The sequence below is a fragment of the Nomia melanderi genome, chromosome 13, assembly GCF_051020985.1.
Source record: "Nomia melanderi isolate GNS246 chromosome 13, iyNomMela1, whole genome shotgun sequence".
In the NCBI taxonomy this organism is placed as follows: domain Eukaryota; kingdom Metazoa; phylum Arthropoda; class Insecta; order Hymenoptera; family Halictidae; genus Nomia; species Nomia melanderi.
The window spans coordinates 543,135-557,922 of record NC_135011.1 but is presented as its reverse complement, the minus strand read 5'-3'; the positions used below and the strand labels follow the sequence as shown (position 1 = coordinate 557,922).

Here is a 14,788-nt window from a genome sequence, read left to right as displayed (position 1 = left end):
GAAAAACCAAGTCATTAGAAAATAATAGTCTATTCATTAATTTAAAACTTCGAACATCTAAAACAGTCCTTTAGATACTTTCCCCAATTATTTCTGACACGTCTGCCTTCCAAATTAATTAGTAATAACTCATTAATTACAATTCAAACATGATCGAACCTGCTACCGAAATATTCCTAAGACTCCACTTTAATTTCCTCAGTCCAAAATGTTCACCAATTATGCTCCTCAACAGAGAAACTTAAATATCTATCGGGCACGTTTCAAAAAATTCAAAGTTGCCCTAGGTCATCGTCTCGAAAAATAATTAATAAATAATTACCACGTCACGAGATCCCATCAAAAACGCCCAGAGAAAGTAGGGGAAGGTCTATTCTATCATTCTAAATTACAAATGTTCACGTTTCTTTCGTCGAAGTCGAAATATTAATGAATTCTCCGCTGATTTCCTCATTTTGTCACTCGGCAAAAATTCGGCTTTAGTTCGTAGTCTCCACCGCTAGATGGCGCCACTTAATTGACCTCCTCGGTCCTGATGCTTCACGAGTAGGTAGCAGGGACTGATGAGATGCTTATTCCTAGGAGGTGGCACGAGTGAGACTATCTCTGTCCTTGTCGCACACTAGCTCTGTCCTTGTCGCACTCATTGCGGGTATAGGGAGAAACTCGGCTAGCTTCTCGCCGCTAGATGGCGCTGTCAAAATTCTCTGCCCCTTATTCAGCCCCAAAGAACCGCAACCGTCTTTACACCATAATTTTTATACCAGTTTATCGTGGTAACATTTATTATTTAATGTTTAGATTACACCGTGGCGTTCATAATTGAGAAATACAATCTTCTTTAAATGTAAAATGTAATTCGGTTGGTTATTAAAATGTTATTAAAATATATATAATATTCTATTAAGTACTGGAAGAACAATCAGATCATGGATAAAATTCATATATTCGAGGGTTTCTTTCTCTAATCAATGTTTAATTGGCGGAAAGAGCCTTGTACGCCATCGAGTTCCTTAATTATCCTCGACTTGGACTCGGGCAACCGAGCGGCCTCGTTCGATCGGCTGAGCTTCTCCTCTCGCAGGAACCAGTCCCTGTTCTTCTCGATTTTCCTCCTCCAAGCATCTGGAAACGTTAATTGTTGTCCGGGATTATACGGTGAATAGATAAATAAATTTAAGGAGCCTCGTGGCTTTAATATTCGGTGAATCTAGCTGACCATTTAACTCGTCGAAAGTTCCAGCCTTGCCGCCCCATTCATTCGGCAGTATGTCTTTGTCCATGAAGGAGTGCAGCTCCTTTCCTCCGCCAGTATGGATTCGAAACTGAAGTCGATCGAATCATGAAAACATTAGCTAATTGGGTTCAGAAGAATTCGAAGAGCAGAGTTTAGGTTCGAAGGAGATCTCACCTTCTCGATGAGCTTCTCCTTCAGCATGGAGTAGAACACGTTCAGCACACTCTCGACGAACGCAGGCGCATGCAGGAAGTGCAGTCTGTGCAGTCGCAACGGCATGCTGTCTTGCACCGCCAGCATCGCCTTCCTGACGATGCTCTGCGTCGGACTGAACTTCGACAAGTGCACCAAGCTGAATCCCTAAGCAATTCATTAGTTCGAGTCAGATTCGAATCAGATTCGTTTCAATCTTCGTTGATGTTTCAAAGAAATGGCACCTCGAGATCGACGACCATCACGTTGGACAAGCAGCGCTCCTCCATCAGACGCGTGTCCAACACCATCAGCACTCTCTTGGTGATCGCCTGAAAGCTAAAGTTGTCCACCGACGTGTCGCGTAGCCGGAAAACTGTGACACGGTGGCCTTCTTCAGTAAGCGATGGCAAGACGAAGTAGCATCTAAAAGCGAGGATGTTAATTGCAGCGGATGTTAATTGTCTTCTTTGAGACGGTATGAAATAGTTCGAATGTCCATTGCGATTCAGTAGAATGCAACGAGAAGAGAGGAAACGATTACGTCGAGTCGCAGCATCTCTGGATGTCCTCCGACAACGGATCGCGCATCGAGAAGAACTCTGGGATGGCGGTGCGCACGCTGAAGTATCGCTCCAAAATAACTTTGCACCTCTCCACGCTGTTCTTGCAGCCGAACAGGAACCTCTCCAGCCTTGCGTCATCTGCAATCAACCGGTTCTAATTGCGATATGGCACTCGCAATCACGGTTGATGATCGCTAATCATTTACGAGCCGATAGCGTGTCATTAGCAGAACACACGATGAAGATTTCATGGACATTCGCGATTTATTGTGTATAATAAATCTGAAAAGCTCAATTTGAATTTCAGCTGTTCGATTCAAGAAGTTTGAACATTCTCGAGTTTATATTGAAGCATCAAGCTTTGAACTCTTGGCATTTGATAACCCTTTGCACTCGGCAGTATTTCGTTTTCTAACTAGACAGACGATATTTCTTAAATTAACTCAAAGAAAATGTGGTTATAGTTTTACCACATGAAATCAAGTGGTGAAAGTCACCTCTCGAGTGCAAAAGGTTAAGCTTTCACTTCTATAATTGTCAAATCTCTAGATAAAATGTTTAAATTCTGCGAGTAGAATTAATGCTAATTAATTAATTATTCTGCTAATAGTTATAATTTATTCAAACCCATGTGATTAGGTAGATGCGGCTGCTTCGACAGCCACTCCCTAAGCGCAGCGACGTCTCGTTTCCTCATTTCCGGGTCAACTGGAACCTCATCGTCTATGCGTTTCTGTTGTGCGGCAGTCGGCGGCAATAACGTCATTTCCAACTGCAACAACAACTTTGATCTGCTCATCCATAACTCTGGAATCTCCTAATGAACCAAAATAATCGAACACCGCGAGGATTCCTCAATTACTCGTCCGTTGGTCGCGATTGGAACTCTTTCGAAGTTCCAGGAGGAACGTAACAGTTCTGTATCGATGATGCAAGCGAAGCTACAATGTCCACGGAATATTATCAACATTGACGGACCGATTTTCGAACGGAAGAGACCGGCTATCGCAGTGTATTTAATATTGACACTATGCTCGCACCAGCGAGCCTGTTTGCGAAACGACGAGGGCCTTCTTGAGGTTCCTTCAAATTCCACAACAGAATCTTTGCTTTCGAAAGATTTTTTTCCGCGAACTCTTTCCCATGCTAATTTATTTACAACGTAATCAGTCAACAACGCTATCGCAACAATGTTTCAATCGTGGATTCTCGAGTATTGACGGAAATAGCGCTCGAGACTTCGCGAAGTCGTAAAAACTGAAGTGAGATTTCGCAATTTCAATGTTTTCAGAGTGTCAGCGGAAGACTGGTAGGTCAAACTTAGAATCAATGTCGCAGATTTCTTGTTAATAGACGAAACGAAGGTCTTCCAGTTGTTTAACCCTTTGCACTCGGAAGTTTCTCACTAGAAATATTTAACATTTTTTGAGAAGATAAAGATGGCATTCTTTGAAACTAACTCGAAAGGAAATCGCAAGTAAATTGAGGACCAATATTTCATGTATTGAGGCATTATAAAAAGTTCAACATTAAATATCAGATTTGATAGCTTTACTGTGCAAAGGGTTAATAATTCTGTTTCTAAACCTCGAGACGAAGAACTAAAAAATGAAGAGACTTGGTATTCGAAATCTATGCGAGTGAAATTGCATCGAAATTCAGTCTAAATTCTCAGAAACAGTCATTTGAAAAGTACTTCTAAGTCTTCAAGTTCCAAGCTCAGAGTGAGCATAAGGAAGCATTCGAAACGATAGGAAAAATTAACAGTACGAATTAACGACGAATCGTTTAGATCCTTCACTCACCTAAGGAGAACACGATTGTGTCAATGCACGGATACAAACTGAGGAACTCTAAAGACTCCTTGAAAAAAAATTCAGGTGTGCACTGCTTGTCGAACGCTGTCAAACTGCACCTCGTCGCTTCTATCTTCTCGGAACATTGATCCCCACCATCGGAGGAGCATATCGCGGTGAATACAGAGTGGGCCTAGAAATGACTGAACACTTGAGCACTAATTAACTAGAACTACCGAACACTAGAACAGTTTTTTCGAAATTTTTCTATAAAAGCTAAGAGCTAATATATCAAACTTACTATTTTAAGTTGAATGTTTTCTGTTTAATTCTGCACTGAATCTCGCTGTCGACTGAGTGCCTCTACAGTGCAAAGGGTTAAGAGAAGCTATTCGATAATTGAGCTTGGTGAAGCAACAAAAATGATTTTGCAAACACTGCAGTAATAATAATATCTTTTCGTGAAGTGAACCTCCAACGAGTGGTTTATTCTTTGGTGCACAGTTTTCGTAATCGCGTTACCGAGTACGTGACCGGATTTTCATGTCGATTCCTCCATGGTGGTCGAATCACGCGCAAAGTGACCCGTGGGAAAGACGGTTCCCTAACGGGAATCGATACGAAACAAAAGAAAAGGAGCAGTTTAATCTACGATCGTCGTCTGGTGAACCGACAGGTTCCATCGATTGCAAAAGACAGTCTCGTCGAACGGAAGTCGGCAACTTTCATGTGCACACCGAAACAGAGACCTTGCAAACAGTTAGATTCCACGGATTACCGGAACCAGAGATGTGAACGCGCGAGAAAACGGAACGAGAAGCCACCGACAGCTTGCGAAATGTTCGATTGTCTGTCCACGTGCAACAGCGTTTGCGTAACGTACATTTGGCGCGCTCTGTTGTCCACGCAGTGAGAAATCGTCTTTTACTAACCTTAATCGACGCTGTTACGCGAGCTTTGAATCTTTACAGTTTCCCGAAACTTGGCGACAGTGAACCTCGTGGCTTGAACGTTTCTGGGGACAATGGGAACGTGTCCGATCTTCGATGCGTGAACGATCAGGTGAACACTGAAGAGGTTCCTAGACCATCGAAAGAAACGCCACGAAATTATGAAGTTTAATGCAGACTTCGAATGATTCCTGGAGAAGCTTCTAAGAACGATTAGAACTAACGAGAGTGATATGATTAATATGTAGTCAAAAATGGCAAAACATTTCTCTTGAAAGTATCTTCAGAAACTGATTATTTCTCATTAATCTCAGATACTCAATACGTTTGAGGTATCAATAATTGCGAATCAAAAGTGCAATGGTTCCAGAGTTACATTATTTAAGAACTAAGTTAACAAAGTAGCTTCCATAGGAAAGTAGATTTATAAAAATAAGTACAAGCGAACCAAAGACCGCATGGTCGGCAGGGTAAAACCAACAGTCATCGCGATATGCAAACCGTCGGTCATCGTCCATTCAGAGTCCTTCTGCGGACTCCTGAATGAACCCGTCCGATGGTTCCGTCAATGAAGTCCGCAAAGCGCGAACAGGTCTCCCCGTGAAAGTGCACGAGTCAGCGTGGCCGCGTGTCCATTCATCCGCGCGGAGCAGCCGTGGAAAATTGCTTCGTTACGGCCAGATGACCGGTGGTTCCCCGTTTCCTTTGCGAGCAGCGTCGGCCACGGTTCTCAATGAACGCCTCGACGATTGATGAACGAAGGAGGCCATTGTCGCGCCTCAAAGAGTCCTCGTAATTGCCCTAACTCCTTCTCCTTCGATTGGAGCTGCGCCACGTAATGACAGCTCTAAACGACGCCCGCCGCCATTGTGGGACCTTCTGGCTACCGGAGCACACCCTGGGGGTTTGCGAGCCTGGGTCAATGGGAGAGAAGTGGAGTGCACCTAGAGGTCGGAGCGGAGAAAGCTTCTTTCGGCTTTTGGGTGGAATCTTTCGCTTTTTTTTTTGTTTGATCCTTCGATCCGGGGAGACTCGAAAACCTTTTCTAATCGTAGACTTAGGTGAAACCTTTCCCTACTTATCTTTCATCAATTTGGGAAACAAACTGTCTAGAACACGTTTAAGTTTAAGAATATTTTTAAAAATGACTGTTAAACCATAGATCCCTAGTTTCCGCATGACGTTCCAAACACAGTAGAATGAAAACGTGTCTTTTGCGACTCGATCTCCAGCAGCATCCATCTAGTTGGAGTCGCATAACTCATCGACTTATTAAAAGACACTCGAACCCACCAGCTAAAGACGTCAAAAAGCCCCAAACCGCAAAAGAGGACGGGAAAATGAGCAGAACGGAGGAAAGAAAGGAAAAGATCGCGGCGGGTTGATGATCGCCACTGTCGTGGGAGCTCATAGAGGTGTCGTTCTAGCTGTGTGGTCTGCGGACACAATGGCCCCCGGCCGGCCGATAAATTAGGCGGCCACTGGAAAATAGCGTGACGCGTATTATCATCGCGGCGGTAGGTGGAAACTAACCACGGTTTTTCTCGGGGGGAAATCTTCTGCGGTCGCAGGCTCAATGGGACGACAAGTGACCGCGATATTATACGTGGGACGAATCTCTCTGTTCACCGGCTGAAAGAGGATATTCACTGGCTGCCTTCGGAATTGAAAGAACCGGCGATAATTCACGAGGATCCTCGAGGACACGGACACTCGAGGATTTTCGCACGGTTCCCTGTCGATGCTGAACGAATCCTTTTTTCCTTCTTAACGTTTCTGGAACACTAGCGTTGCCTTCTTTACTTTATTGACATTGTTACTAACATCGAACATTAGCGACAGGAATCCGATTGACCGTGGATTCATCGGAAAATTGAATTCGCGTTCGAATCGAGGACTTTCGCAGCCCTAACCGACTTCCGGCTTCCCCCGGCGACACGATCCGAAGATTCGCACGTCCGCGGGTTTCGTTGGCTCGTTAATAACGTTAATCGTCGACAGGCGAAATGAATGAATTGGGAACGCTGGGTCGCGCGGCAGGTGGTGAGATCCCGGAGGGTGGTCCGGCCGCAGCCCCATTGTGTCCTGCGACCTAACCTCTCCTCGCGCGATATCATCGCTTATGATCGCACACAGATGCGCCGGGGGCATCGAGATTCCGTTTTTATATTACGTTGCGGTTACCGGTGGCTTTGTTGGCCTGCCTCTCCTCTAAACAGCGCCCTGAGGAACCCCTGTCGAGAGAAGGCATCGCATCTCTGCGGGGTCTGACTGTCCCTGTCGACAGCTTGGCTGATCAGCAGCCAGTCATTTCGCGCGTTTCTTACGAATAATTGCGTGAAATGTGCAGTGGAAATGCGTGACTGAAGATTGCAGAATATTTTAATGTCCAATTAATTGGAAATTAGGTCTTTAGACAGAGGAATTAGTTCGTCGCGCGACGTCTGTGTCGCAAGGGTCGTCGCTCGTCATTTGCCAACCGAACGCTGATTTCTGCTATCATCTGACATTTCCAAATTTGCAAAGCCAGTCCTAACCAATCTCTGTCGAAAAGGAACCGCGTGATCATGTTAGAACCGTTGATCGTTCTGACGGTGTTGAACTGCTTCTTCATGTTCAGTTCGACGGTGACGACCTGTGCTTTGTGGTAGCTGTCCATGGAAATAATCATTCTCTGACCTTAATGTAATTATTAATATTCTTCTTCGAACTTAATAGGTGGCAGTATCGCAGTCACCGCTGCTGTTTCAGGAGAGATCCCGCCGGCCACGCCTTCTCTAAGATGAAAAGCACCAGCGCAAAGGCGACGAAGAAATCGGAGAAAACGAAGCCGGAGAATGCGAGCGAAAACGGGAATGGGAATAATCGTGAGAAATCGAGCTCCATGATGCATCGCGACATCAAGAGCAGGAGGAGCTCGAAGCAGAAGGCGAGATCGAGCTCGAACTGGTTTAGAAACAAATCGCTCAGCTCTGATCCTGCGGTTTCCTTGTAAAGTTGATTCTAAAATTACTTCAGAAGCTACTCCAAGAAATCGCGAAATCAGTTGATCGATTATCTTCCAGGGATACGATGGATAGCTGGGAAATCGAGAACAATGCTGGAATTTCCGAGGACAATACCAGAATGTCGGAGGACACTGCCAGAATGTCGGAGGCCTCGCAGACTGCCAACGAAGCTAAGTCAGCGGTGGTAATGGAGTACTCGACAGTCCAAAAAATTGTCCAAATTCTCGATGACACTACAGACTTGAACGCTACGAAGCTGGCCATCAGAGATTTCAATGCCAGACACAATTCCGAGCGAAAAACGGCGCATGATTTCAGCATCGAACCGAAGAACGAACCTCGAATGCCTGTATACACAACTTTACCTCAAACTTAAACTAATTAATCATCAACAACGAATAAAAATTACAATCTTGTGAAATTAGACCTATTACTGTACCTACTGTTTCCATAGAACTCGGGACCTACGATTTTTTAAAAGAAATTTGTTTTAAACCATTTTTTTTCAATATTCACTTCATTAAACAGTGTCTGGTTGCATGAAAATTCCTTTTTTCCAAGAAATCATCTTTTCTTCTTCTTTTTCTGGGCAATTTTCTTTGTTGTTTCCTGTATCGAAATTCTGCTCGCATCCGCCATCTTGTCGGCCCTCGCGGCACGCTGCTGCACCACCGGTTGCAGCGTTTCAGGGGCCTGAGTAGGCGGTTTCGGCGTTCTAAGTTCCAATTCGATGTGTTTCTTCGGTTCTTCGACGACACCCGGTTTCTTTTTCACTCTCACCATAAATACACTCTCGTTTCCTTCGGTGATACGATCCGTATGCACTTCCTGTGAGCCTGGAGAGTCCAGAACAGGGTAAATAGTGAACGTTCTGCACCTGTCTTCTTTGTCGCGATCCTCTTTGCATTGGCCAACCTGGAAAAAATTGATCGACATCTACAACGTTCCTGCAATATTAATTCTCATTAATTAACTAAGTACACAATGGAATCATTAATTTTTCAAAGCGATTATTTCCACAGTATAACAACTTCGATCGAAATGCGTAAGTAAAAGACCATTTACTCAATTGCGGGGATAATAGCCATTTGCGTGACAGAGTAAATAGAGAAATGAATAAACAAAGAAGCTTACTTCATAATAAATCCCTTGAGGGTTGTGTCCGTGGTCCTCCTTCTTCCCAACTTGCGTTTTCGATTGCACCCTGAAGAGAATTCGATTGTTCCCCGGACCTTTCAGTATCTTCGGCCCTTCTTTGCTCGTGGGTCTCTGGATCTCGACCACGTCGCAGTCGCAAGGAGGACTCCAGTCCCCGGATTTCTTCGATTTACCTTTCTCCCTCTCCATTCGAATGATCAGTTGATTGCCTGCCATAGCTGTCCCTATTTCCCTGTAGTATTTTGACTCGGGATCGTTCGATTTCTTCGCGGGAGGGCAGGCTGGCGGGCACGGCGCGACTGGCATCGCTGGACATTCGTACGCGTTCGAACACATTTTGGAAAAATTCAGATGAGAAGGGTGTTTATTAACATAAAGGAAATTGAGAGAATGGAACTTGGAATTTAGAGGATTGTTCTTAAGTCCATTTTATCGAGGAAAGAGGGGTTAATCGGTGGAAAATCGAATCGATTTTGTTGGTTGCTGAGAGTATTCAGACCGATCCACCATGTCATCCTTTCTGGTAACCTAAGAGAACAAAAGGAAACTTCAATATGCCGAACCAGAACCCTCCCCTCCCCTTCAGGAATGATTAATCTTAGAATGACTGAGTCTTGAAGTCGATCAGTTTGCTTTGACAAAGGAAACCTGCTTATCTCGAGTGAACGGTACCTTCGATAACCTGAAAATAAGTGTCGGATATCGGAAGTAAATAATTTTTTGATACATACATTAAACAAGATATTAGTAAAATACCTTTGCAATATTTTTTAATTCTTCTAGAATCAAGAACACCATCGAGAAATGATCATCGCGACCCGCCAATGCGGGTGTCCCCCGAAAAAGGAGGCTCCGCCATGTTCACCCTGCTGCACTTTCGGCGAGAAAGTGCCAATGGAGCTGCCAAAAGTTCGCTGTCACCCTCCAAAATCACTAAAATCCATTCTCTCCCGTCCAAAGTATCGAGAACCCAGCTGTTGCCCCACGAAACCCTCCAAAACGGCGGAACACACCAGAACCAGCAAGATCCACTCAGAGATAGTTGAAAGAGGACTGCCTTACAAAGAGATAGAAGCCATCATCAACGACAATAAACTGGTGATAAGAACCCAGAAGGAGCCTCCCAAGCAAGAGTTCGATCCTCCCTGCGACTGCGTCGAAGATCCGCGACCGAAGATCAGCGAGGACGACGTGAAGTCGGAAGAAACGTCCGAAAATCGCACGTTCACGTTGTTCCCTAGGAAGGACGGCACGGATGACAACGAACAAACGAACGATAATGAGGGAAGCAAGGATTCTGAGCCTCTGTCGAGGCCTGTCGAGGACAATCCGAATATATTCAAGCTGAAAATATCGAAGAGGTCGAAGAACGGGCAGAACATTGATCTAGAATTCCGAACGCCGCGGCCTTGGTCCAGACAGATGAGGCTGGAGCACGAGAGACGAGTGTGTAGAATGATGAAATGCGATGAACCGAAAGAGGAGAAGGTCGATGACGGTAGAATTGAACAGAAGAGGAAGAAAAGAAGGAGCAAGAGGAAGAGGAATAGATTGAGGAGCGAAGAGATCACTGGCAGACCGCCTTGTGGAAAGAGGAAGAGGGATTCGGTGCACTGCTGACTTTCCATGGATAAATCGATATTCAATCATTGTATAATCCTCCAGTATCAATAAACAGTATTGTCAACAAAGAAACTCCGAATATTTCTTTCTTCTTTCCATGTACATTTTGAATTGGATGCAGCGAGGTCCGAGAAGTCATTAACACTAGATTTACGGAACCCGTCAATTTGACGGATATTGAACTCTATTGAAAATGATTTTCCTATTTCCTTGATATGTACTGTCGGATTAAGCGAAATGCTATGTTTTCCAGGGTACAAGTAGTGTGAACGTTCCTGCTTCCAGATGCCAAAGCCTGAAGAATGAAGACAACAGCCACTCCCGGTGGCAGGGTTAATTATCTGGTCGGGACAGATCAAGTTTCCTGGGGTCCCGTCAGCATTCAAGCAATTTGCCTCGGACCAGGTAGCTCCCGAAGGATCGATGGGGCTTAAACTCCCCGCTGAACGGCGCGACAGGTGTCGAACGCGCCCCTTTCTGGGCGTGGACACCTTAACGCTCGGCCATTGATCTATTTCGTGGGTGAACAGATCTCGAGGACCGACCGTTATCCTGGTCTACCGACCGATTGCATAAACACATTCCGTTTGCAGTATCGCCGCTAACGAAGGGGATAATTCCACCGGTGCCATTAAATGGCGTCCTATGGCTTGTCTGATTTCTAGTTGCATTAGGAATTCTAGCTGTAATAATGTAATGTTGGTTAAGTGAACAAAGATCGACAGTTCGACATCTCAGTAATTCAGTAGCTATAATGAATTATCGAACAATGATTATTCTCAGAGGTAGACCAACGTTACGAAAGAAATTACTTGAAATGCCACTCGAATATAGAAAATCGTAGGGCCCCGAATACTTTCCAGATCCGGCGCAAACAGATGACCCAAGTGACCATTATCCTCCGCAACAGTTCGTAAAAAGCGGCCAGAAAAACGCGAAGAAAATCTTCCGTGACTCCTTTCTTCGCCGCTGAATGAACGGCGACCCGAAGAAAGAGATCTCCCGGATTCTCACGACCCAGAAGTCGGGAGTCAGGTGCGCGACTCAATGGGTCTCGGGCCCATTCACCGTTCCATCGGCCACCCGCCCATCGAGGCCCCATTTTTTCGTGTCAAGGAATTAAGAGAAAACGCGCAAGGAAACCGGGGGAAGAGAATAGAAGGAGAAGATGCTGCACGATATATCAGCGAAGCGTGTGACGTCGATGATCGTGATTCAGAGATGTCGTGGCAGGGTTGACACCTATAATGACGACCCCCGAAAATAGGGGAACAGTGTAATTCCTGGTTTTTGGTGGGCGATCGTGGGCGTCGCTGGATATTCCATTGTGGCTCCCGTAATAAATGAATCGAGCGATCTATGATTCTTTCGTGTTCGTCTTTGGATTGGAGCTCAGATTTTCTGGGGTGGACATTTTTGGAAAATCTCGGTAGTTCTCGATTCTTAGATTATTCTGATGTGTTACGAGTAGAAACAAATTTATTACTACAAGCGCAAACCGATGTAGAAGTGTTCGAACATGCAGTTCTCAACACTAGAACTACCGAGCACTTAATACGATTAATACGCAATTCCCATAAAAATTGTAACAACAAATTATTTTCAGTTTCTTGAGACATTCATTATAGTACCGAAATGAAGCTATTTATTTTAAAAATCATTTCGAATATTCAATGCTTCGAAGATATCAATAATTGCTAAAAATCGAAACCAGTCATTTTACTGGTACGGTAGTTCCAGTGTGCAAGTACGAAAGAAAACTAGTTCCTACAATTCTCCGACAAAAACATAAATATTCCAAAGGCAAGAAGTCTCTACAAGCGTTTAAGCCCAAGACACCATAGGTGCCAAGTCGAATGATTTCCGAAGGCAGCCTCGCGCCATTGACGAAATCCACGTCGCACAGCAAGCCAGCGCCTTTTCGCAGCCCCGGAGCCTCTCTTCCCCGTTTACAAAATATTTAGCCCCCGATCTCGCGAGGAACATCGAGCGCAGGCCCATTGAAAGCTGCCGGAATCGAAAACGTCCCGATTTTCGAAACAGCCGGGGGCGCAGTTCGACGGACGCGATCACGGTTGATCCATATATCAGGAAGTCAACGCGCCCCGGGTGTGCCGAGCGTCCCGTCGATCGTCGACGGCCACCTGAATCGTTACGGGGCCAGCTAGATGCGTCGAGAGACGGCTATTAGGGGCTAAACGGTTTTTAAACGGGGATCGAGTGCCGGAGATGCAACAATGACGCGATATACAGGACCACCCGGCGAGGGGTTGCACCCGTGGGCTGCAGGTCAGAATGCAGTTGCTGGAGTATAGAGAAATTTCGGTTGTTTGTCGAATATTCGAAACGTTTATTAAAGAAATCATTCGCTTCCTCGTCTCTCGGTAGATCGAAACCCCAGAAAAATCTGGAATCAAGCAGAATAACTGGAAATGACTGTTGATCGACGCAAGACGCCACTGAAGCGACGTGCATACTCGCAGCTTTTGCGAACGTACTGATAAATCGATTATATTATATTATTCTTCTGCGAGTTATCTCGTAGTTGGAAGTGAACGTGTCAGCAATGGTAAAATCGAAGGATCCTATGCGAGAATCGAGTCGCGAAGCTTTGCATCATACGAAATATAGCAACGGTGTCCTCCCGGCGGGTGTTCTTCCTGTTCACCCCGAGTTCTCGCGTTCCTTTTAATAGTCACAAGTCGTAGGAACATCCGCGGGGCGTCGGAACTAGAATACGTTCTTTTGGGAAATGTTCCCGATGTTGTCGAGTAACAGCCACGTGAAATCCCTTGGCTCTGTCACCTGAAAACTATTTGTTATCTAACTGCAGCAGAATTACGTTGCTCGAATCGGATTTTACAGCACCCTCGACGAGACGTTATTCTATGCTTCTACATTCTATTCGAAACATGGAACTATATTAGTGAAAACATGTTATCGATACATATGACATGAATATTAACCCTTAACACTAGAACTACCGAGCATTTAATACGATTAACATGCAATTCCCATAAAAATTGTAACAATAGATTAGTTTCAGTTTCTTCAGACATTCATTATAGTATTCAAATGAAGCTATTTATTTTCAAGATCATTTCAGATATTCAATGCTTTTGAGATACCAACAATGGCGAAACAAAACAAAAGAAACCAGTGTTCTAGCGTATGTAGCAAAAATCAGCTTACTTTCATCAATGTTCTTGTAATTTACAATTTAGTTAAATACTGTGCTTCACTTCTGCGAATTTCTTTCTTTAAGGGTTAAACTTCCTCGGTATCGAAGTACAACTGTAATTGTAAATTACAGGAAGCTATAAATCAAGCGCAGCTTCGCAACCCGTTTGTTTTGCGGTAGGTATGAAGTAAACGGCAGGGGTTGCCGTACGCCTCCTCTAATCCGGGCATTAGTGCGTCAAATGGTCCCGGTCACCGGTATAATCCGAGATTAAGGAGGCCGAGGATCCTTGTAATCCCAACCATGTTTAAGCGATCGTTCAATCACGGGCCAATAAAGTTGGAACTGCGTATATGAGACACTATATTCCCTGAATTTCAGAGAGCCTGTTTTTATACAAATTAAATCTCAATCGGGGTACAGTGCATTAGTTAAATTACAACTATCCAATGAAATCTTTTAAGCGGCTTACAAAGAATCTCAAAACTCCTTAATTTTCCTTGCAAGAAATCTTCCTAAGAATCACATTTATCCAAAATAAATAATTAATCCCTTAGTTACTGTTGGCGCTTAAAGGCGCTTTAAAAATTGGTTTTTTGGGTTTCAAAAATTGTTTGGCCGTAAAGTGTTATACAATAATTGCAGCAGGAAGCTTAGATCTGAAGTGAATTCTAATTAACCCCTTGCCGTACAATGTGAGACTCGTGATGAAGATTTCTAAACTAATTTAACAGGAATCAATGTTGTTCATTGCCCACGGATCAAAGCAAACTATTTTGCTATTATCAATGTATCATCTTCAAATGAAATTTCCACCTGAAGTAGAATGGAAAATTTTCTTGTATCTCTTACAAATTGTCGATAGTAAAATATTACACGAGTTTAGTAACGAAAGTAAATAGAACACCAAGGGGTTAAACAGTCGCATCTTCTATATAAACGTGATTACTCCCGATTGGTTTAATTCAGTTCAATTCAGTGTTTCGATGGTTCCAATACACCTTAGAAATTCACGTTACAGCACTAACTTTTATACTTACATGTGAAGTTGTACGCAATCGTCCATTGCATGGGAGT

At 44.2% G+C, this 14,788-nt stretch overlaps 4 protein-coding genes across 4 annotated transcripts; 2 read left to right on the top strand and 2 right to left on the bottom strand.

Moving 5' to 3' along the window:
* Positions 1 to 805: 805 nt before the first annotated feature.
* LOC116431366 (alpha-tocopherol transfer protein-like) lies at positions 806 to 4,598 on the bottom strand. Its single transcript, XM_031986673.2, has 8 exons — positions 4,093 to 4,598; positions 3,801 to 3,984; positions 2,623 to 2,767; positions 1,974 to 2,133; positions 1,675 to 1,855; positions 1,412 to 1,597; positions 1,220 to 1,325; positions 806 to 1,125 (listed from the first exon to the last, which is right to left on the bottom strand). The coding sequence occupies exons 3-8, from the start codon at positions 2,759 to 2,761 to the stop codon at positions 965 to 967; spliced, it is 933 nt and encodes a 310-aa protein (XP_031842533.2). The 5' UTR covers positions 2,762 to 2,767; positions 3,801 to 3,984; positions 4,093 to 4,598; the 3' UTR covers positions 806 to 964.
* A 2,710-nt stretch (positions 4,599 to 7,308) lies between these two features.
* On the top strand, positions 7,309 to 8,125 carry LOC116431498 (uncharacterized). Its single transcript, XM_031987020.1, has 3 exons — positions 7,309 to 7,388; positions 7,460 to 7,680; positions 7,758 to 8,125. The coding sequence occupies exons 1-3, from the start codon at positions 7,309 to 7,311 to the stop codon at positions 8,123 to 8,125; spliced, it is 669 nt and encodes a 222-aa protein (XP_031842880.1).
* A 188-nt stretch (positions 8,126 to 8,313) lies between these two features.
* On the bottom strand, positions 8,314 to 9,243 carry LOC116431497 (uncharacterized). The gene is made up of 2 exons (XM_031987019.2): positions 8,884 to 9,243; positions 8,314 to 8,664 (listed from the first exon to the last, which is right to left on the bottom strand). Exons 1-2 carry the CDS (start codon positions 9,241 to 9,243, stop codon positions 8,314 to 8,316), a joined length of 711 nt encoding a protein of 236 aa, XP_031842879.1.
* A 468-nt stretch (positions 9,244 to 9,711) lies between these two features.
* LOC116431496 (uncharacterized) lies at positions 9,712 to 10,527 on the top strand. The gene has a single exon (XM_031987018.2). It carries the CDS (start codon positions 9,712 to 9,714, stop codon positions 10,525 to 10,527), a length of 816 nt encoding a protein of 271 aa, XP_031842878.2.
* The last annotated feature ends 4,261 nt before the right edge of the window (positions 10,528 to 14,788 follow it).